Genomic DNA, 23,474 nt, shown 5'->3' with positions numbered 1-23,474 from the left:
CCATTGGCACCGTGGCCTGTGGGCGGGGCCCCGGGGCTAACAGCTCCTGCTTTTTGAAGGGAAGGTGGGGGCGTGTGGGGGCTGCAGGGGGTGGGTGTCACTCAGAGGGGCGCATGGTAGAGAGGGGGCCTATGGCAAGTTTCTGGATCAGAGGGGCATCAACACAGAGCTAGAACCCTGAGGGTGAGCTGGGAAAGGGCAGGGGAGGGCTCAGGGCTTCAGCTCTCTCCTGTCGCAGCTGCCCTGGCCAGGTAGCCCAGTGGGACGAAGCCTCCTGGTGGCAGATGCTGCCTCTCATGACTGTTGATGTGCCAAGAAGGTATGGCCAGGGGTTATCCTGGCTGGGACTGGGATGGGGGACGGGAGCCAGGATCCCAGGGTGGAAAAGGGTGGATCTTAAAGTCCATGCCACATACCCCAACCCAAGGTGGATTCTCTTTCCTGCCACACCAGTCAGGGCCTGGGGAATGAACTGGCCGCTAAGGGTCACGGGCCCACCCTCCTCAGCTCCTCTCCTCATCTGTAAATGGAGACAGGGAGGAGTCATTGCCTGGGGCCACTGGAGGCCAGCAAGGCTGGGCTGCAGAGCCACTGCCCAAATGCGTGCTCCCAGGCCTTCTCCCAGACACTGTGGTGTGGGTGCCTGAGACCCTGAGAGGCAGCCTCATGCGCTGGGGTGGGGAGCCAGAGCGAGGGCACCCAAGGCCTCCCACACCAGCCTCCTTGATGTGCTGCTCCCACTGGGCTAGGTGCACACAGTAGGTGCTCATTAAATGTGTGTTGAGTGAAACAGACAATTGCAAACTGGTAGAGCGGGGGCTGTGGGAATAGGCACAGGAGCCCAGGGGCTGCAATCAGGCCCAGGCTGTGTGGTGCAAGGGCCCTGGAGGAGGGGTCATCAACCTTAGGTCACGTCCTGCAGGCCAGTGTGCACAACATGAGACAAGACGCAGGACCATGCCGGCCAACAGGGGACAACCCCATCAGACAGGCTGGGGACCACACCATCAAATAGGCCAGGGACCACACCAACCACGCCGTCAGATAGGCCAGGGACCACGCCATCAGACAAGCCGGGGACCACGCCATCAGACAGGCTGGGGACAAAGCCATCAGATAGGCCGGGGACCACACCATCAGACAGGCCAGGGACCACATCATCAGATACATAGGTCGGGGACCACACCATCAGACAGGCTGGGGACCACGCCATCAGATAGACAGGCCGGGGACCACACCATCAGACAGTCTGGGGACCATGCCATCAGATAGACTGGGGACCACACCATCAAATAGCTCAGGGACCATGCTATCAGACAGGCTGGGGACCACGCCATCAGATAGACAGGCTGGGGACCACGCCATCAGACAGGCTGGGGACAAAGCCATCAGATAGGCCGAGGCCCATGCCATGGGGCCTGAGGTGGTGTCTGCTGTCACCTGGTCAGGGAGTACAGTGTTGCCCATCAGTGCCACCTCCCTGAGGCCCTGGCAAGCGTCATTCTCTAATGCAGACAGATGGCTGGGGCGCCAGCAGGAGCCAGACTGCCGTGGAGCAGGAACTGGACGACTAAGCGTGATTTGGGCCGTAGAGAAGTGATTGATGTGGACAATGGAGCCAGCAATGCGGGCCCCGCGCCACCCTGGCTCCCTGTGCGAACCCAGGGCTCTGCTGGCCTGGCAGGGCTGACTCCATGGACAGGGGTGGCTCATATAGAGCTGACTGGAAGTCATCATGTCACCCCCTGCAATCATGCCCCCAGGAGCTTAGAATAGGACCCTGATCCCTCCTTTCTGTCCTATCCCCTCCTTTCCTTCCCATCTCCTCCTTCCTGCCTCATTTCTTCCTTCCTGTCCCATTTCCTCCTTCCAGTCCTATCTCCTTCCTGCTCCCACCTCTTCCTTCCTGTACCGTTTCCTCCTTCCCATTCCATCTCCTTCCTGTTCCCATCTCCTCCTCCTGTCCCGCCCCCTCCTTCCTGTCCCGCCCCTTCTTTTGTCCCGCCCCTCCTTTCTGTCCTGCCCCCTCTGTCCTGTCCTGGCCCCTCTTTCCTGTCCTGTCCCCTCCTTTCTGTACCTATTGACCTCATCTGGGCTGCAGCTGGTCACTGCTCCAAGGGGTGGGGGAACAGTATAAAGTCCTGCCCCGCTCTCACCTTCAAGGGCACCCCTGAAGGACCACATCCACTGTGGACCTCCTTGGGATCAGCCAAGGTTTGTAGAGGTGACCTCACAGCCCAATGCATCCCTCTGCCCTGCCCTCCTCTCTGGGCAGCTGACTTCGAGTTTGTGATCTGAGCTCTCCAGGCCCCTGAGTGGCTGGTGCCTTGGCCCTGCAGTTCTGTGATCTGAGCTCTCCAGGCCCCTGAGTGGCTGGTGCCTTGGCCCTGCAGTTCTGCGGCCGAGACCCCTCCTCTGGGATCTCGTCTTGCCCTGCTGCTGGCACCAGGGCTGCATGAAGCAAGGGTGAAAGGCCCTTCCACCCGGGTGCTGCCCTCTGCCTTCTGGCCCCAGGACACCCTCTTGTCTCCAGGGCTTCTGTGCTCCTGTTCCCCGTGGCTGCTCAGGGACAGGTGTGTGGGATGGAGGAGGGCGGGAGAGGCTGAATCCTCCCCAGTGGGCCCCCAGATGCAGACCCTGAGGCAAGGGAGAACGAGAAAGTGAAGGAAAGAGCACAGCCGGAAACCAAAAATGAACCCCAGCCCGGGCCACTGTGAGCAAAGAGAGCCGAGCCCCGGGGAGCCCTGGGACAGTGTGGGAGCAGAGGCCGGGGCCGCCGGGCAAGGCGGAGGGTGTTTATGCCCCAAGCCCTGCCAGTTGTGGTGGGAGCGGAGGCCAGGGCCGCCAGGCAAGGCGGAGGGTGTTTATGCCCCAAGCCCTGCCAGTCGTGGATGGAGACACACACTTTAGTGTGGGCTCCAGTGACAGAGGGAACCCCAGGTAGAGAGCTGCGGGTGCTGGGCCAGGTGGGCGTTGGCCAGCGTTGCCCCCACTCATGGCGGGTCCACCTTAATTCGATGGGTGTGACACTTTCCTCACACACGTGCACATTCAAGAGGTAGGAACTGTCTGTTTCCATAACTGGGTGCATTTTGGTCTGGAGCCATCGAGCCGGGCAGTGGCCATGAATCCCAGGCAACTCGGGGGGCCCACTCCAGGGTTGCCTTTTGGGGGCCTTGGGGTGGCTAATGCAGTCCCACGTGCTGTTAAGGACCTTGAGATGGGAGATTATCCTGGATGGTCAGGGTGGGCACAGTGTAATCATAGCCCCTGTAAGAGAGGTTGGGAGGGTCAGAGTCAGAGGAGGAGAGGGCACAGCGGAAGGGAGAGAGAGGCTGGGAGATGAGTCAGAGGAGGAGAGGGCACAGCGGAAGGGAGAGAGAGGCTGGGAGCTGCTGTGCCGCCAAGGAGGGCAGGAGCCTCTGGAAACCACAAAAGGCAAGGAAACAAACAAACCCTCCCCTGACGCAGAGACCCAGGGCTGCCCGCAGCATCGCACAGACCGTGCACTGCCCTGCGCCTGGGGAGACCCGGGGCCGCCCCGCACCGTCGCACAGACCGTGCACTGCCCTGCGCCTGGGGAGACCCGGGGCCGCCCCGCACCGTGGCACAGACCGTGCACTGCCCTGCGCCTAGGGAGACCCGGGGCCGCCTCGCACCGTTGTGCAGACCGTGCACTGCCCTGCTCCTGGGGCTCATTCACACAGGTGACCATGGCTGTGGGGTCCCTGGGGCTGGGCTATCTGCCGCCCTGGGGGATGCTGTACCCTGCTTTCTGTCCCGTCTACTCCAGCTTTTCACACTCTCTGGTGCCCTTGTCCTGGGGCATCTCAGGAACTGGAAGGAATTGGGTCTTGAGACACAGCCGAACCTGTGAGTGCCGACCTGAGCAAAGGAGACGCCGGAATGAGACATCTCCACACACAGAGAGCTGCAGCCGACGCCGGCCCGCGACTTGGGACTTGAATGCTTAACGCGAGGCTCCCCCTCCCTTGCGAGGGTAGGACGGGGTTGGGGGCACATGTCCCAGGGGCTGGCTGCACTTGCTCCTCAGCCCCAGCAGGTGCATCTCCCCCGTGAGGCTCTGGTTGTCGTCATTCTTCTAGAAGGCTGCACTGAAGGGACCCTCTGATCCTCAGGCCAGCTGCTCCACTCTTAAGACAGAGAAGGAGCTCCCGGGCTCATGCACTTCCCTCTGCAGGTGTCCAGGAGAATGGGCACTCGGGGGTCACAGTGTGGGCTTGTGGCCCATGGGGTGGGACTCGAGCCTGCTCTGCCTTCTGGGTTCTGAGCCCAGAAGCAACACCTCCCTCATGCAGCTCCTCACGAGGACCAAGTGGAAGACTGGCAGGGGGCGGGGCCTCAGAACCCCACCCACATTTGCACACCCAGTCTTCCCACGCCCAGCCACAGCTTCCTCCCTCATCACTGTCCTATCGTGGTGGTGAAAACCATATCTCTGTCAAAGGGGTTTATTTTCTCCATCTCTTTTCCTCAGGTTGTAGTTTGGGGCAGAGGTTTGAAAATTGCCTGTCCTTTGTGGGGAAAAGAAAGAGAGATCAGACTGTTACTGTGTCTGTATAGAAAGAAGTAGACATAAGAGACTCCATTTTGTTCTGTATTTGAGATGCTGTTAATCTGTGACCCTACCCCCAACCTTGTCCTTGCAAGAGACATGTGCTGTGGTGACTCAAGGTTTAACGGATTTTGGGCTGTGCAGGGTGTGCTTTGTTAAACAAGTGGCTGAAGGCAGTATGCTTGTGAAGTCATCATCATTTTCTTAATCTCAAATACCCAGGGACACATACACTGCCGAAGGTGGCAGGGACCTCTGCCTAGGAAAGCTAGGTATTGTCCAAGGTTTCTCCCCATGTGATAGTCTGAAATATGGCCTCGTGGGAAGGGAAAGACCTGATCGTCCCCCAGCCTGACACCCGTGAAGGGTCTGTGCTGAGGAGGACCAGTACGAGAGGAAAGAAGGCCTCTTGGCAGTTGAGATAGAGAAAAGCGTCTGTCTCCTGCCCGTCCCTGAGCAATGGAACATCTCGGTGTAAAACCCGATTGTATGTTCTGTTTACTGAGAAAGGAGAAAACCGCCTTAGGAGGAAAGGTGGGACTTGCTAGCGAGATGCTGCTCTTTATGCACTAAAAAGGTTTATGGAGATGTTTGTATATGCATATCAAGGCACAGCACTTTTCCTTAAACTTACTCATGTCACAGAGATCTTTATTCATTTGTCTTATTGCTGACCTTCTCCCTACGATGATCCTATTATCCTGCCACTTCCCTTTTTCTAAGATGGTAAAGATAATGATCAATAAATACTGAGGGAACTCAGAGACCGGTGCCGGCGCAGGTCCTCTGTATGCTGAGNTTTGTGGGGAAAAGAAAGAGAGATCAGACTGTTACTGTGTCTATATAGAAAGAAGTAGACATAAGAGACTCCATTTTGTTCTGTATTTGAGATGCTGTTAATCTGTGACCCTACCCCCAACCTTGTCCTTGCAAGAGACATGTGCTGTGGTGACTCAAGGTTTAACGGATTTTGGGCTGTGCAGGGTGTGCTTTGTTAAACAAGTGGCTGAAGGCAGTATGCTTGTGAAGTCATCATCATTTTCTTAATCTCAAATACCCAGGGACACATACACTGCCGAAGGTGGCAGGGACCTCTGCCTAGGAAAGCTAGGTATTGTCCAAGGTTTCTCCCCATGTGATAGTCTGAAATATGGCCTCGTGGGAAGGGAAAGACCTGATCGTCCCCCAGCCTGACACCCGTGAAGGGTCTGTGCTGAGGAGGACCAGTACGAGAGGAAAGAAGGCCTCTTGGCAGTTGAGATAGAGAAAAGCGTCTGTCTCCTGCCCGTCCCTGAGCAATGGAACATCTCGGTGTAAAACCCGATTGTATGTTCTGTTTACTGAGAAAGGAGAAAACCGCCTTAGGAGGAAAGGTGGGACTTGCTAGCGCAATGCTGCTCTTTATGCACTAAAAAGGTTTATGGAGATGTTTGTATATGCATATCAAGGCACAGCACTTTTCCTTAAACTTACTCATGTCACAGAGATCTTTATTCATTTGTCTTATTGCTGACCTTCTCCCTACGATGATCCTATTATCCTGCCACTTCCCTTTTTCTAAGATGGTAAAGATAATGATCAATAAATACTGAGGGAACTCAGAGACCGGTGCCGGCGCAGGTCCTCTGTATGCTGAGCGCCGGTCCCCTGGGCCCACTTTTTCTTTCTCTATACTTTGTCTCTGTGTCTCATTTCTTTTCTCAGGTCTCTCGTTCCACCTAACGAGAAACGCCCACAGGTGTGGAGGGGCAGGCCACCCCTTCATCCTTGGTAGTCAGTGGGAGTGCTGGGGCACCTTGTCTTGGGGTCTCCTCTTCACACACACCCCTGTTGTGGCTTCCATGGTCCCCTCAGTCCCTGCCTGGAAGGAGCACGCCGGGCCCTCCACCTGCCCCAGTGGAGGGAGCACAGGGCCCAAGCAACCCCCTGGAGCTGTCCCCAGCACGGCCTCATGGTCTCATGGTTTCTTCTCCAGGTAGAGAGCAGTGAGGAAGGGAACTCAGTCTCCATGCCTCCTGCCAGCCCAGCTGCGCCCCGAACCACCTCCCTCATGAAAGGACGTCAGCCTCTGCTTGGACACCACGGAGACCGGGTCCTCCTTGTGCTTCAGAAGCATCGGAAAATCATCTTAATGCCAAGTCTGGAAAAAATGGCTTTGAGGTTGTGCACACAAAGGAAGGAGGGAGAGCCCCAGGTGTCGCCGAGGGCGGTGCTGACAGAGCCAGCAGGGCGGTGGCGTGTGAGCCGTGCTCTGGATATGTGAGGATCCGAGGCTGCTGGCAATGTCTGAGCTCTATGTTCACCCGTCTGTCTGCCACAATCATCTCGGGGTGGGGTTAACGGAGACTTCACTCCGTATGATCCACTCTTTCATATTTAAATCTTCACAAGAGAATGAATCACTTTTATAATAAAAGAAAAAGGGTGTCCATGTTGTCAATGTGCACACAGCGTTGGAAGGCCGGGGAGGGCAGCGGGTGGGGACGCTGACCCAGGTGCCCCCCTGCAGCCTGGAACAGCCCCGGGCCTGCTCCACTGTCCCCTCGGGGTTCCCTGTGGAAGAGGCCACAGAGTGGAGGGGCTGGTGGGTCCAGCGTGTGGAGCTGTAGGTGTGCAGTGCGGCTGCACCTGGCAGAGGTAGTTCATTATCAAGCAAAGGTCGAGACAAGGTACTTGGAGCTCCTTCATTCGCAGCTGGAAACCCCCTGCAGGCACAAGGCCAGGCTGGACTGGGGTCTCCGGGAACCCATGACAGCCTTGGGCAACCTGGAGCCCACCGCTGCCCCTCCCCAGGTGCTGCCCCTCGCAGCTTCGCCCCACGATTTAGTATTTTAGAGCTGGCACATCTCACTTGGACGAGAACAACCATCATGAAAACAAACGCTCAGAGCGGACCGGTGTTTTCCCGGCTACCCTGGGGTGAGCGTGGCCCACGCTGCACACCAGGAAGCCCAGGAGCGGGGAATTGGACCAGTTCCATCCAGTCCCTGGCAAGGGACCACCCTGTGTCCGAAGGCCACGTCCATTTTTCAGATTGCAGGAAACGGCTCAGCCTGAAGTTCAAGTTTTCCTCTGAGCTCCTGTTGATTAATGTGGCAAAGAGAGAATGCTGTGGAATATGCGGCAGAAACGTCAGGAGAGCTAAAGCCTTTCATTGCAAACACTCAGGCTGGCGGGGAGGTGCCTTGGCACAGTTCTGCAGCGGGTATTTGCCAATAGCAACAAAATCACAAAGGCACAAACCCTGTGACCCAGAAACACCAATTTCTCGGTAGGAGCTGATGCCGCAGGGGTTTGCCCAGAGCACAAGGAAAGATGTGCTCGCTGTGCTCGCTGGGACAAGCAAGAGATTGGAAACAGCTCGGTGTCATCATTCAGGGTGTCGTCTGTATCTCCTGATCGCTTAAGGGGTTCCAGGCTGGGCCCCGGGGGAGGGGCTCCTGATCCCGCAAGGGCCCTGCCCCCTCCCCAGCACAGAGCTGGTGAAGGAAGTGGACGTTCATTCGTTCAAGATGTTCTGAGTATTTCAGCACCACCAGGCCCTGTGAAATCAAGGGCTCCACAGTTGACGGTGGCAGTTTGAGTTTTGGCTGAACTGTCCTCTACAGCAGTCACTGGGGGTTGCGTTTTTCTCACACTGACTGGTCATGTGGCACACGGAAGCCGTCCACGTGCCGTGGGGAAGTGCTTTGTCTCCTGCCTGGGCGCCCACCCGAGCCAGTGAGTACAGCCCTGCCTAGTGACGAGGCGAGTGTCCTGCTCCCAAGTCATGAAAATGCTCTTCACTGGGGCGGGTCTGCCGAGTTGGGAAGGGCACTTACGGTGTAAACCGAGAGATGCTCCCTGCATTTGAAATGGAGAACATAGAGTTCTTTTCCTCTTTTTCTTTTTTTGAGACGGAGTCTTGCTGTGTCTCCCAGGCTGGAGTACAGTGATGCGGGGTGATGGGGCAGACAGTCAGGGCGGTCAGGTGGGACCAGGTGGGCATTTCCCGAGGATGACCCTGGAGGTCAGCTGCCCGGTATGGGCGGCCATGACCTTGGCAGCCTGTGACCTTGGTGGCCGTGACCTTGGGTGACGACATTTTCTTTTTCTTTCTTTTTTTTTTGACACAGAGTCTTGCTCAGTCGCCCTGGCTGGAGTGCAGTGGTGCGATCTCGGCTCACTGCAAGCTCCGTCTCCTGGGTTCATACCATTCTCCTGCCTCAGCCTCCCAAGTAGCTGGGACTACAGACACCCGCCACCACGCCCAGCTAATTTTTTTTTTTGTATGTTTAGTAGAAACAGGGTTTCACCATGCTAACCAGGATGGTCTCGATCTCCTGACCTTGTGATCCACCTACCTCGGCCTCCCAAAGTGCTGGAATTACAGGCGTGAGCCACCACGCCCAACCTGGCGAGGACATTTTCTTCTGCCAGTGCAATGCCCAGAGAGGCAAGCCGCTAAGGGCTGGACATCCCCGGGGACATCGCATTGGGAGTCCCTGGGCGTCACAGTGCAGTGTGTACTCCGCCGTGGCTCCTGGATGACCACCCATGGGCAGTGGAGCTGGGGCAGGGATGGCATTCCAGGTCTGCAAAGTAGGGAAAGTGACGGCCCAAAGGAGCGAGGGTCCAGGTGAGCCGCACACCGAGCAGCGAGGGTCTGGGCCGGCCGCACATGGGACAGAGGCTGCAGAGCCCGTGCTGGGACAGTGCACACCAGGTGCTCGGCCTGCTGTCCCTAGAAAGTGTGGGTCAGAAAGAACGGACGTGCCTGTGTGCTCCTTGCTCGAAGTGGCGAGCGGCTCTTCCCAGGCTGGATCTCTGGACACTCCCTGTGGTGCTCTTGCCTGGTGGTCCACCACTGCACACGGTACATGGCAGGCTCCATCCCCTCGGTGGCCACTCTGTCTCCTCATAAGGCAGGTCAGAGAAACAAAGCCCTGGATGGCTGTGGCTGGGCTGGGCATTCCCCTCAGTCCCTGTAAGGGTGGGAAGTTTCCAAAACAATCTGTTATCCACACCAAGCTCCTTGACCAGAGTCCAGTAATGGGATGCTGGTGGTGTCCAGATGCCCCGAGACAGGCAGGAGAGGCACCGTACTGGGTTCATCCAAGGCCAGCTTAGGTCCTGGGAGCCCAGGACTGCCAGAGAGGAGAAAGGCAGGGCAGGGACACAGCACTGAGATGGAAGAGACCACCCCCAGAGCAGAGACCCCCAGAGCAGAGACCCCCGGGAGGGCAGAAACCCGGAGAGGGCAGAGACCCGGAGAGGGCAGAGATCCCAGGAGGGCAGAGACTCTTGAGAGGTCAGAGACCTCTGAAGCCAGTGACCTCCAAGAGAGCAGAGGCCTGTGAGAGGCCAGAGACCCCTGAGAGTAGGGACCCCTGAGAGGGCAGAGACCTCCTAGAGGGCAGATACCCGCTTCCTTGTTTTTCCTTGTTTGCCAACTTCAATGTCATTCTTGCCCTCCCTTCCCCGCCTTAGTGGGCGGCCGTGGTGGCCTTAGTTACCCTCACGTGGCTTTAGGACCCTAAGAGCATGACTGAGCCCCCAAAGGCTCTGGTCTTCCAACAACATGATTCTTAGAGAGCAAAGCTCCTGCGGCTCCTGTGGGTAGCCAGGTGTGACTCGCTGTCCCCGGGAGGCGGGACCCTGCTGGGCACCTCTGCCGGTGAGAATCAGGGGTGGTCTTTCTCTGCGTGGCTGTGTGGGGTGAGAGCCTCTGTCCCAGGGCAGATGTGGGGACAGACCCTGGTGGAGTGTGCGGGCCTGCTGGAGCTGGGGCGCCTGGAACTGTGGTGTGTGCCGGCCCCAGGAGCCTCTGTCCTCATGTGATCTTTGTGCACTCAGGACTTCGAGTCACATCTGGGTTTGGGGAAGGACCCTGGTTTTAGTTCCAGCTCTGGCAGTCACACCTGTGGGATCATGGGCAGGTCATCTTCCCTTTCCCAGCCTCAGTCTCCCCATCTGTACAACATGCATCCTCCTGTTGTGAGGATGTGTAGGTGCAGGAGACGTCCACCTCACCCGGCGCTGTCTGCAGGCATGAGGCTCTGTGAGGCGGGGCCCTCACCTGGGGGCTCTGTGGGGCTGTGCTGTGAGCTGGGTGAGGCGAGCCCTGGGCCATGGTAACAACAGGGCCAGGAACTTGCCCCTTTGCCCAGAACATTCCTCTCATCTGCCCCCTCCAGGCCTCGGCTTCCACACTTTTCCCTCCAGGGGACCTCCTCTTCCTTTCCTAGTTCCCCCGCCCGCCTCCATATTCACCTGTGCGCATGCCGGTGAGCAGGCGTCCAGGCTGGAGTGCTGGCGTCTGGGTCCCGGTCCTCACAGTCCCCACACCATGGCTGTCTCCTGATGTTTTTGGCTGACTCTCCCTGGAAGCAGAATGTGAGGCTAGGGTTGACGTGGAAGCCATTCATTTCTTTGGGAGGTGACTCAGGAGGACAGGGAGTAGGGAAGGGGGCGCGCCTGGGAGGGCTGATGACTTAGTGCCCCTGCTGAGCACCCTCCAGTGGCTCCCCTGGAGCGGGAAGGAGGCTGAGTATTTATCCAACTCCTGCCTGTGGGGATAACAAACGAGGGCCGCTCTAGGGATGTGACTGCCTGACACCCGGCCTGCCCCAACCCAGGCAGAGAGCCCTGGGCAGAGCCCCCTATTGCCGCCAGTGTCCTTTCCTGGCTATCATTCTCACTGCTGTACTTGCAGCGTGGTGGCCCAGGCACAGGACCCCCCCACCCCCAGGGTTCTGCCCCATCCTGACAGGGCTGGCCAAGAGCCTGGCATTGGGGGCCCGAGATGAGACCTCAGTGCTGTGTGGTGCCTGGGGTGGGGGACCGACAAGAGTGGGTGGGAGGCAGGTGCTTTCTGAAGTGTGCCTGGTCTGGCCTTTGTCCAGCGAGCTCTAGACACAGCTGCTAACCCTCAGGGCCCCTATGCCTGCCCCTTTGTCTAACTGCAGACTGGCACTCAGTGGCCATGGGTCTTGAACCAGGTCAGGTGGTGGGGGTTGAGCTGAGAGGGCCTTGTTCCAGGTCCTGGGTAATTGGCTGGGGTCTGGCCCTGGCTGGGGGTGTCCCCAGTGGCTCTGCTAGTCACCTGGTTAGTTGGCCTGGCAGTATGAAAAGTGGCAGGTCTCACAGACCCAAGGAACGAGCCGTTCCTAGTGAGATGGGAGGCCTTATGCAGGCTGAGTGTGCCCGAGTGTGAGCACTTGTGTGTGTGCACTCATGTTCACATGCCATACCTGTGTGTGCATGCAAGCATGTATATATGCACTTGCGCGTGTGTGGGTGTTGAGTGTAAATGTGTGCATGTGGGTGCATGTATGTGCACAAGTGTGCCTGTGTGTATGCATGTGCTGGCACATGTGCATGGTGTGTGTGCATGGTTATGTGTGTGCATGGGTGTGTGTGCATGCTGTGTACGTGCATGTGTGCTGGGGAGGGCCTGCTCACCACGTGCTGCAGGCACCGTGCGGGTGCCAGCCCCTCCTTGTCTGCCTTGCTCTCGCTGCCCTGCCTTGGCTCCCAGCCTTCCCCTACCCGGTTCTCTCTCTGCTTGGCGTCACTCCTTTCATAAATTCAGCCTGGCCATGGTTTCCATGGTGCTCTGATAAAACTGGAATTCCAGTCATAATTGCAGGGAGTGAGGGAGCTGGGAGACAGCGAGGAGGTGGTAGGGGATCTTTTCTGTACAGGAAGCTCAGGTCTCAGTGGCTGTGGCTGGTTTTTCTTCCTTCAGAGGTATTTAGAGTGTACAGAATTCTCTCCCAGGAGCTCCCCTGTTGCCCCATGATGGTGACAGGCCAGCACTGTCCTCCTGGGCGGGTCTTACAGCTGATGGGCTTCTGTCTCTGTGCTGGAACAGCGCGGAGCTCAGCAGACCTGCTGGGTGGGGAGGGCCTGACCTGGGCTCTGGCTTCATGGGACTGGTGTTCGAGGGCGCCTGGGGCAGGCTGCCCGGCCAGTGTCTCCAGATCTCCTGCTCCATGACGGTGGAATTCCACGATTGTATTTCCATTCCTGTGATGTTCTCATCAATGTCAGTGTTCCTCGGGCTGGGGTGCACTGATCTCCTACGCCCTGCAGTGAACAGGGGTTGTGAGAATTCCCTGCAGGGGCTGGGGCAGCAGAGCCCCACATCCTCCGTTCTGTGCCAGCCAGGGGGGTGACGAGTCAGCCAGGTCCCGAGGAGCACGGAGCGGATGAATGAATGAATGAATGGATGGATGGATGGGTAGGTATAGGGAGGTGGCTCTCCCACCCCAGGGCACATCTGACTCTCCTGGAGAAGTTGTTAACATGCAGATTTCCAGGCCACCCCAGCTTCTGATTGCCTGGGGCTCAGCTGGGGCCTGGGAAGCTGGTCTGGAACAGGCTTCCTGGTGGTTCTGATGTGAGCCCGCCCATCTGCCTGCCCAGGAGACACAAGGCTCAGGGGCAGTGGGAGCACTGCAGGCCTGTGGTTGGGAAAGGGGCTTTCCTCTTTGTCCCCCAGAGGACAGCGTTTTGGCCGTCAACAAGGCCCTGCCTCTGCCCTAGAGGCTTGGGGCTGGGCAGGGGGCTTGAGGGACCCTGCTACGTGAGATGGAGGCAGAGGCAGGGAGGTGGGAAGGGGGATGAGGCAGGGACACGCCCAGCACAGAAGGCACTTCTGTGGGGCTGTCAGCTCTCGGGGAGGGGTCCTCCTGTGGGTGTGTCCTCTTGTCCTCCTGTGGGGGTGTCCTTCTGTGGGGATGGGAGGGACCTCCTCATCAGCTCACAAGCAGATGGTGGGTGAGTCCTTCCTTCCTTCCTTCCTTCCTTCCTTCCTTCCTTCCTTCCTTCCTTCCTTCCTTGCTTCCTTCCTTCCTTCCTTCCTTCCTTGGTTAGTTGATAAGACCATGGTCTTCAAGCTCAGGGAGGCTGTGGGCTCCTGGCAGATTACCAGAGCCTTGGCTTCCTCGGCCAGTCAAATGGAAACAGTGACCTAAGGATACTCAGCCCCAGGGCGGCCAGAGGCTCCCTGCACACAGCTGGGTTCAGCCGGGGCTCCCGGGCGATGCCTGACAGAATCTGCCCTTAAAGTCCTATCTCTCAATCCTCTTCCTCCTCCTCCAGAGATGCAGTCAGAGAGACAGCTCCCAGCTCCAGGGAGGAAGTGGCGAGAGGAAGGGGCAGGGAGAAGAGAGGAGAGGGAGGAGGGGCTTGGAGGGAGGCTCAGAGGGGAGGGAGGCTCAGACCAGGGAGAGGCTTGGAGGGGAGAGAGGCTCTAAAGTGGAGAGGACAGCAAGGACCTGGTTGCAGGCAGTGCTATACCCCGGGCCACCTCCAGAGTGACAGGAGGTGTGGCACCAGGCTCCACGGTTGGTGGAGGGGGGGTCAGACTAGACCAGGGCAGAGAAGGAGCCAGGCAGCCAGGCACGAGGCTCATGAAAGATACCAGTTCCTTAACCTTATACATTGCGAAGTGTCAAACCCTGGGGACGAATCGGGCCACCGTCCTCCTCTGAAGGCTTGGGAGTGTAGACAGGTTCAGGCAGGGAGCCTGTGGAGGGCAGCAGTCGAGGGTCCAGGTGCCACTCCGGGCCAGGAGGGACACTGGCCTGGCCGCCAAGGCCCGAAGCCAAGGAAGGCAGCCTCCGCCTCCCTCCCAGCTCCCCTGGCGGGGCCAACCTTGGTCCTGCGGGCAGGGCCCTGAGTGCTAACTTCCACCTTATCCCACGTCCCAGCTCACAGTGGCAGAGCTGGAGTTCAGCCCAGGACCCTGTGCGTCGGCACCTGTGCCCTCATGGCTGTGCTGTGCTGCCTGGGGAAGAGGGAAGAGCTGGCATCCCCTCTTCACCCAACGCTCGCCACTCAGCCTCTGGGTGTACAACGCAGGCCCCCCAAGGGCTCCACATGGTGAGTGCCCTCTCCCTGTGCCCACCTTGTGACCACTCACAGCCGAAGGGAAGGGGGACCCCAAGGCAGCAGGCTCTCCTTGCCCCCATCCGGCCTCCTCCTGGCTCTGGGCTTTCCTCTGTCGGGGATTTAAGGCTACCTGGAGAGAGCAGCTGTTGGGTGGCAGGGTCTTCCCAGAGACCCTGCAGCCTCTTCTGATTCAGGGGCCCAGGAGTCCTCTCTCCAGCCATCCCCACCTCCGAGCTGGGCAGGTGCAGCATGGAGAGGAAGGTGGGGCACCATGCCCCTAGGGTGGGTGGGGTTGTCCTGTGTTTTTGCTGTCCTTTGGGTTAAGGTGGGGGGATCTTTGTTACCAGGAGATGCTGTGGCCACTAACACTTTAGCACAGACAAGGACAGGCTGAGCCTGGTGAGGATCTAGGGCAGCACCCCTTGGGAGGGCAGATGAAGGTGTGTGCTGGGTGCTGGGAGGGAGGGGCCTGGCAGCACGTGCCAAGACCCCATGAGATGATCAGGGTTATAGTTTATCTCCCCACCCTCACTCAGACCCCTCCCAGCCCTGCTGCCAGCCGACTGCCCCCAAAGGAAGGAGTCCTGAGCCCCCAGGCACAGGAAAACAACACTTAGAGAATCTCTAAGTGCTGCAGGGAGGGACAGGCAGGGCCAGGGCTGCTGAAGGTGGCCAAGAGGACCCCCTCAGAAAGGGGTGCTCTCTGCCACCAGGAGCCAGGAACCACAGCAGTCTCCTGACCACGGGGGCCCCCAGGCTCCTCCCCTCTGCCTCCCACCAGGGCCCTACTCAGCCCCTCTGTGGGCGCTCAAATCCCCCACGCTCCCGACCCGCCTTCTCCCTCCCCTGCTGCTCCCCTAGCACCTGTCCTTCTCCTCTCCAGCCACTCTGAGCCCCTCATGTCCCTGGGGAGACCCCTCACTCCTGCACTCTCCCTTGCTCAAGCTCTGCCTCCCACCGGCCCACCTGCCTCCTCCTCCAGGCAGCCTTCCTAGACTGTTCAAGCCCAAGCAAATGCTTCTTTTGCTGAGCTCCACAGGGTGAGCCCAGCACGCCTAATCCTGAGGTCCAGGAGGGTTGTGAGAAAGACTCCAGGGCGCCACCCTGCAGACTCTGCTGTCACCAGCCTCTTGTGGCTCAGGCTCAGGCAAGCAGGAGAAAAGCTGTTGGTGCCCTAAAAAGGAGCACAGCAGAGAGCCAGAGCCGCCCATCCAGGGATGTAGAATGACCAGGGCCTTGTTGGGGGAGAATCGGAAACGGTGGGTCAGGGAGGTGCCTGGGAACCCTCATTTTTAGAGCAGAAGTCCTGGGGTGAGGGTTCAGCTGCATCTTCTGTCTCCTCAGTGGCCTGCACGGGGTTGGGCCCAGGCCAGAGGCTCGGTACTGCACCCAGGCCTATCTGTCCACTGCTAAGGCCTTGACGGGGCCATGATCCCTCCAACCACAGGACCCCTGGGTTGGCTAGAGGGGCCATGGAGATCTGACCTGAGCGGTCACGGGACTCTGGGCTCCCCGCTTCACTGAGCCTCCTCTGTGTCCAGCTCACAGATCAGGAGACTGAAGCTCAGGAGACGGTGAGGACCTGCCCGCACAGGCCCCTCAGTGGTCACTAGGCCCTGCAGGAGGTCCACTGCTCCTTGAAGAATTAGGGAGGGTGAGTGGGCTGTGAGTAGAGGGATCCTGGCACCCCCGCCCGCCAGCCTCTGCAGCCAAAGCCCTGTGGTGCTTGGTAAGAGGCCCAGTGCAGGCTGGCTGCTGCGTCGGTGCGTGTCTGAATGAATGAGTGAGCGAATGAATGAGTGGGTGGGCACATGCAGGCCCTCAACACTCAAGTCCACATCCAGGGTCCTTCGGACACCTTTATTGAGAGATACAGGGGTTTGTTTTCATCAACTGCAGACGGTGGGAGTGGGGGTGGGCGTTTGAGCTATGGGGCTGCGTCATCCCCAGGGGTGGCTCAGGGGCTCCAGACTCCATGACCGATGCACTCATGGCAGACAGGGCCAGCTTCTGGGCACACATCGTGACCTGGCTGCAAGCTAATGATATGGGATCAGGTGTCGTGGGTGTGTCTGTGGTGCGTGGACATGTGTCCCTAACTACAGCAAGTGCACAGAGAGGGGCACAAAGACATCAATAGGAAAAGCCGACTTCAGTCACAGTCAGTCACAGACCCCGCCCTGGAGATCCCGCGTCTACCGAGGGTCTGGGGCAGTGGGGCATCCACGTTGCCCTTTCTCAGAGCACCATCCTGAGAGACACCGTTCTGTCTGTTCCAGGGCGTGTCCTCCAGGACAGTCCCATCCAGGTGAGAGGGTGGAATGACCACACCTATTTCTTAGACGGGAAAACCGAGGCTCAGAAATTATGGCCCAAGGTCCAGGAGCCCCAGAGAAGGGTCTGAGGCTCTCCTGTCTGGCTCCAAGTCCAGGTCCGCGTTCAGAGCCCAGGCTGAGGGGCCTTAGCATTTGCTGAACTCTAAGCCCACTCCTGATACTCCTGAGCAGGGGTAGGGGCTGCACTGGCCTCTGGACCCCCCTGGCTGGCAGCAAAGCTCCTCTGCCCAGAGCAGACCATGTCATGGGAGCTCTGCGGGGGAGGAAGGTCCCTCTGTTTCCCTGGGGTTGGTGGCCCTCGGTCGCCGGGAGGGCTGCCTGGCTGACGACCAGGCTTGTGGGAGGCAAGGTTTGACAGGAAGTGCAGCGAATGGGCCTGACTCCTCTGGGCCCTGTTCTTGGTGAGCCGAAGGGTCCTGTGGTTGGAGAGGGATTTTGTGGGGCTCAAGAAACCCGTCAACTCAACAGCCAGATCCAAGTGACTGCAGATACTATAGCTTTCAACTCTCATTTCACAGACAGGGAAACTGAGTCTGGAGAAGGCAAAGTGGCTGAACACAGCCCAAGATCAGGTGTCCGGGTCCCGGGTCCACATGGCCGGTGCAGGCAGCCTGCCCAGAGCCCATTTCCCCTGGGCAAAGGCTGCTCCGAGACATGGAAATCCTTTGAAGAAAAGGCTGACTTTTGCTTCCTGTGGCTCCCAGCTCCTGGCTGGTCCTGGCCAGCTTCTCCTGGGAATGTCTTCTCTTGGGCTCAGGCAACCTTCTTAAGCCAGGGGCCTGGCCAGTCCTGTCCTCTGTGGAGCCTGGATTCTAGAGACCAAGGAGGCGCCAGCCTTTTCAACTGCTTGGAGGCTGGGGCTAGGGCTGCCGCCGGCAGAGGGTGACAAATGAGTCTGTGCCTCAGCCCAGGGCTGCCGGCCAGCGATGCCTGGACACACCGCTCCTTCTCACCTGAAGCCTGAGTTCCTGGGACCTGGCGTCTTACTCGGACCAGGCACCATCGCCCCTGTCCCACATTCCCCTTTTCAAGGCCCCACCCTGAAGCCAGCTCTGGGCATGGCTGCCAGACGTCAGCCTGCACAGCCACAAGCAGAGCACACGGAATGCGCACCCCATCCCAGCCATGGCCACGTGGGCAGGTGCGGGAGACCAGGCCCCTGATCCCTTCTGCGAAGCCTGAGAGGCCACAGCTAAAGATCATGAGGCTGAGGCCTGAGCCCCCTCCCACTTGGTGTCCCGGCAGAGCCCCTGGGCCTTGGCCTGGGTGAAGAAGGGAGGGAGGAGGGGAGGCTGAGGTCTGGGCGATTCTAGGTCAACCCATTTTTGTCCTTTTTGGGCTCATGGTCCCTTCTGGGGGCTACGGCTGCCTGCGGCAAGGGTGGTGGGAGGGACACCCTGGCCCCAGCAGTGGGCCCCCAGCTTGCCAGGCCTGAAGGGGAGAGTCAGGGAGCTTTCTTGGAACTGCCTGAGGGAGGGGGGCATGCGTCTGCATGGCAGGGTCTGCAGGCAAGGCGCAAAGGCACAGAGCCTGTGGGACTGGGGCTGGACTCCCCGAGCTAGACAGAAGGGGTGCAGGCCTCAGAGATGTGGACATGGGAACAGCAGCCCAGACACCAGAGGCCCAGCCCCACACAGCACCTTTCATTTCCTTCTCTGGAACCATCCATTAGTCCGGAAACAAAGAAAACGGCCTTTGGCTGCACACTAATTTCTCCTTGTGAGAGGCCCTTTTCCTATCTGGGAGAGGAGCCCTCTCTTGTTCTGGCTTTCAAAGAGGAGACGGGGGAGGGGTGGGGAGGAGTTGGGGACAGGCCCGGGAGACGTGGATGAGAAACAGGGGTTAGGGGGTGGAAGGGGGGTCCCAGGCCTCAGACTCCAGCACAGGCTGGCCTCTGCCCAACCCCATCAAGGCTCCCGGGTGGGGCTGCTCTGTTTTCGGGGCAAGGACCCATGGCCAGGCTCCTCCTGGACATGGCCTGCCGCGCAGAGCCTAGTACAGCGTCTCGCGGGTGGCATTGCTGGACAGGGTGTGGTTGCTGGACACGCTGTTGGCCTTCCTCGAGAAGGTTGGCCTCTTCCTCTTACGCCGCCACACAGGGCAGATGCAGGCCAGTGTGGCCAGGAAGATGTGGCGGAAGTTGGCGGAGACGAGGTTGTACAGGATTGGGTTGATGGTGGAGCTGACGTAAAAGAGTGCGTTGGTCACCATGTAGAAGTAGTGGTAGAAGTCGTAGAGGAACCTGCGGGGAGAGGAGGCATTCAGACCCCAGACAGAGCTCTTGAGGGCCCCAAGGCGGGGGTGAGAGCTGGGGCCACAGTGGCCGAGGGACGTGGTGGCTCAGATGCTGATTAAAACAGCACTTGAGAATGGTTGCGCATGGGGATGTTTCACAGCAAACTCCAGGGTCTGGCTTCTCCTGAGCAGCTGCAAGTTCCGGTTGTGCTCCTGCCCAGCCTGGCCTTCTTTAGGCCGGGCATGGGCTCTGTTTCTTCATCCCTACCTCTCCCTGCAGCCGCCTGCATTGCCCTTCGCAGCTCTGTGCATCCAAGGGTCCAGGGCTCGGCTGGTCCTGGCCCAACCAAACAGCCAGGGCAGGAACCCCCTTCACATCTCCCCAGCAGCCACATACCTTGCCCTCAACTTGTTGCCTCCTCCCTCACCAGGCAGCTCAATTACCACCAGGCAGTCCTGAGTTTCAGAAGCTTTTGCGGTGGCCGCACTCTGTTGCCTGTGCCTTCTCCCCCTCATTGGTCCTAGGTGCGCCCTCCCCAGTGGTTGTCACTGGAAGGCACCTGTTATTCTGGAATCTGGCAGCCCCACTGCACAGAAAACGGCTCACAAGTAGGTCCCAAGCTGCCATCTCAGGACGGCCAGCTGGCAAGGCTGGCCTCTGGCTGGCACCTGGGGCTTTGGATTTGGGAAGGCTCTGCCATTTTCGGATGAGAGGGGCTCCCTGCACCTGAATTGTTGGTGCAAACAGTAGGGGTTTTGCCAGGCAGTGGGTGCCCCTGTGATCAGCCCCCACATTGTCCCGTGAGGCTCCTCTGGGAGGGGGCTCTGGACACTGCATCTGGTCTCCCCGGACCCCACTCCGTGTGTCTTTTTCCTTTGTTGACTTTGCTGTATAAGCCAAGTTTGTCAGTATTGCAGCTCTTGCTGCGATAAGTCACAGCCCTGAGTATAACTCCAGGCTGAGCCCTGTGGGTCCAACCTGGGTGGCCTTGGGGCTCTGACAGCTGCCATATGAGGAGGTGACACCCCCACCATGTCCCCAGCAGAGCCAGGGATGTCTCTCTTTACGCCTTCGGGAAACTGCCTGGCTGGGCCATCTCTCTTAGGACCGACTTGCCTTCTCTGTACCAGACTGGCCTGCACAGTCCCTGCCCTGAACCTATCCCTCCAAGGCCTTCTCCCGGCCCCAGTCACAGCACACCCCTGCCCAGGGGGTCACCGGGGGACACACCACACCCCTGTCCTGAGTGGGTCCTCTCAGCAGTGCCTGCCACACCCGCCCTCTGTTTTGGGAGCACTTACTTGTCCAGCACCCAACCTCCCAGTACTCACGGAGTCCACTGCTCGTCCGAAATGTAGCAGAACATGAGGCGCCGCACGTGGTAGGGCAGCCAGCAGACCACAAAGGCAATGACCACTGCACCTGAGGCACAGAGACATGGGCTCAGAGATAGGACACGGGCTCAGAGAGGGACAGATATGGGCTTGGGGAAGGAGACACAGGCTCAGAGACAGGACACGGGCTCAGAGAGGGAGAGACATGGGCTCAGGGAGGTAGACACTGGCTCAGAGACAGAAACATGGTCTCAGAGACAGAGAGATAATGGCCTCAGAGAAAGAAACACATGGCCTGAGGGAGGTGCAGGGAGACATCCCATGTTCATGGATTGGAAGGCTTAATATTGTTACGGTGTCAGTACTACCCAAAGCCCTCTACAGATTCAATTCCTATCAAATTTCAAGAGTGCTTTTTGCAGAAATAGAAAAATCTATCCTACAATACATATGAAATCTCAAAGGATCCCGGGCAGCCAAAACAATCTTGTAAGAAAATAAAGTTGGAGGTCTTACACTTCTTGATTTCAAAACTTACTACAAAGTTACAGTATTGTGCTGGCTTAAAGATAGACAAATAGACCAAGGGAGTACACTAGAAATCCCAGAAACGAACCCTCACCTTTATGGTCAAGCGATCTTCAACAAGACCATTCAGTGGGGAAAGGACAGTCTATTCAATAAACGGTGTCAGGAAAACGGGACATCCACTTATATGAAGGTGGATCCTCCCCTCACACCATATACAAAAATGGACTTGAAGTGAATTAAAGACCTGAACATAAGAACTAAAACCATAAAACTCCTGGGAGAAAACATAATGAGTTCACAACACTGAGTTTGGCAATGATTTCTTGGGTATGACACCAAAAGCACAGGTTACAAAAGAAAAAAGTAGATAAATTGAACAACATAAACACTAAATTTCTGTGTATCAAAGGATGCCATCAGGAGAGTGGAAGTCGACGCACAGAAAGGGAGAAAATATTTGCAAATCACATCTGATAATGAGTTAACCTCAAGAGTATAACTCTTAAAACTCAACATGAAAACAAACAATCCAATTCAAAAATGGGCAAAGGACTCAGATATTTCTCCAAAATAGATACAAATGGTCAACAAGCACATGAAAGATGTTATTAATCATTAATCATAAATCACTGGAGAAATGCAAATCTAAACCACAACGAGATGCCACCTCAAATCTATTAGGATGGCTACTATTAAAACAACAGGCACACGCCAGGCCCAGGACACACCTCGGAGGTCGGCAAGCCAGCAGTCCTAAGCTGGGGCTGGTCCTCAGGGTTTTGACAGAATGGGCATTGCCCTGCTGTGGGCCACACCTTGGGCTTCACCAGCCCTGAGAGCTCTGTGTCCAAAGCCCTGGCTGGTTCCCATGAGCAGGGAAGGCTCAGCCCAGAGCCAGGCTCTCTTAGGGTAGTATACTTGGCTGTGGGCCTCTCCTGTGACTGGCCACATCTTCAAACAAGCCCTGAAAATGGGCCAGCACCAGGGAGGAGCTCAAGCCAAATGCTTCAGGCAAATCAAACTGAAGACCTGGGTCTCAGGCATGAAAGGGCTTCATTCTCTCCTATTCCCATCACACTCTCCAAGCCCTGCTTGGAGAATGTGAACAAGGGAGGGAGGGAGGGATGGAAGGAGGGATGGATGGATGGAGCGAGGGAGAGAGGGAGGGGTGAAATGAGGGATGGAGGGAGGGAGAGTGGGAGGGATGGAATGAGGGAGGGACGGAGGGATGATGGATGGATGGAGGGAGGGATGAAAGGAGGGAGGGAGAGAGGGATGGATGGCTGGAGGGAGGGAGGAAGGAAGGGAGGGAGAGGTAGAGGAGTGAATGGAGGGAGGGAGAGAGGGATGGATGGATGGAGGGAGGGAGAGAGGGAGGGATGAAATGAGGGATGGAGGGAGGGAGAGTGGGAGGGATGGAATGAGGGAGAGAGGAAGGGATGATGGATGGAGGGAGGGAGGAAGGAAGCGGAGGAAGCAGGTAGAGGAGTGACCATGGAGGGAGGGGAGAGGGATGGTTGGACTGGAGGGAGGGATGAGGGAGGAGGTTGGGGGTGGATGGGATGGGGCAGGGAAGGAAGGAGATGGAGGGATGGAGGGAGGGAAGGAGCAGGATGGATGGGATGGAGGAGGGAAGGATGGCTGGAGGGATGCGAGGAAGGATGGATGGAGGAGCGCGAAGAAGGATGGATGGATGGAGGGAGGGCGAGGATGGATGGAGGAGCCGCAGCTGGAGGAAGGATGGATGGATGGGTGGCAGGCGAAGGATGGATGCGGGTGATGGAGTGCAGAATGGCACTCACCCCTGGGGGGAGCTGGCACCCTTGGGTCTTGGCCTGATAGCTCCATCCCTATGTCTTTAAAACTTGCCCAGGCTTGGGGTGGTTCAGCGCGCGCTGCCTTTGCTGGCCCTGGCCTGCCTCCCGCCCCTGGAGGGCCCAGAGGTTACGTACGTAGAACGCGCACGCCGTGCCGCAGGGCCTGGACCCTTCCGGGCTCGATGGCCATGCTGAATGTGCTGTGCTCTCCCCCAACCGTGCACACCTGGCCCTGCTCGGCCGCCTGGCGCACCATGACAGTCAGCTTGTTAGCGATGATGGTGTTCAGGACCGAGATGACCACCATGGGGAATATGAAGGACATGAAGGTGTTGACCTGCGGAGAGGAACGGGGAGGCCGTCAGAGCTAGCAGCAGGACTCATGCACCCCCAACTGGGATCCCTGCTGTGCTGGCTGGGGTGTCAGGCCTGCTAGGTGTGAGGCCCTCAATCAACACAAGTTCAGGAGGTACGGCCCTATCCCAGCTGCCCGGAAGACACAGCCACCCCAGCCGCTATTCCAAGCTGGCCCTCAGCCTGCCCCCAACCTTGCCTCTGACTGGGAAGAAGTTTGCAGACTCCCCCACCTTCATGGGCCCCTCCCGAGGGTCCCACTTGTACACAGCAAGGAACACAAACACGGGGGTGTCCCGGCTGTGGCAAAGGTCCTGGGCTCTTGGTTCCCAGGTCTGGACATGTTGTGTCTATGGCTGAAGCCCACAAGCATGTGGCTGCCCTCTCTGAGGCCCGTCTTGTGGGACAGCC

At 58.2% G+C, this 23,474-nt stretch overlaps 1 protein-coding gene across 1 annotated transcript in view; it reads right to left on the bottom strand.

Annotated features, from left to right (window-relative positions):
- Positions 1 to 16,288: 16,288 nt before the first annotated feature.
- The window catches only part of NTSR1 (neurotensin receptor 1), a 53,545-nt gene continuing 46,359 nt past the window's right edge, over positions 16,289 to 23,474 (bottom strand). The window contains exons 2-4 of the mRNA XM_017881157.1: positions 22,845 to 23,046; positions 20,359 to 20,449; positions 16,289 to 19,033 (exon numbers count right to left, since the gene is read on the bottom strand). Coding sequence (XP_017736646.1) covers positions 18,784 to 19,033; positions 20,359 to 20,449; positions 22,845 to 23,046 — 543 coding nt within the window. The 3' untranslated portion in view covers positions 16,289 to 18,783. The remainder of the gene's footprint in view (positions 19,034 to 20,358; positions 20,450 to 22,844; positions 23,047 to 23,474) is intronic.

This window comes from Rhinopithecus bieti, unplaced genomic scaffold (genome assembly GCF_001698545.2).
Source record: "Rhinopithecus bieti isolate Rb0 unplaced genomic scaffold, ASM169854v2 scaffold_12573, whole genome shotgun sequence".
Classification (NCBI taxonomy): Eukaryota; Metazoa; Chordata; class Mammalia; order Primates; family Cercopithecidae; genus Rhinopithecus; species Rhinopithecus bieti.
This window is presented reverse-complemented; position numbering and strand designations above follow the sequence as displayed.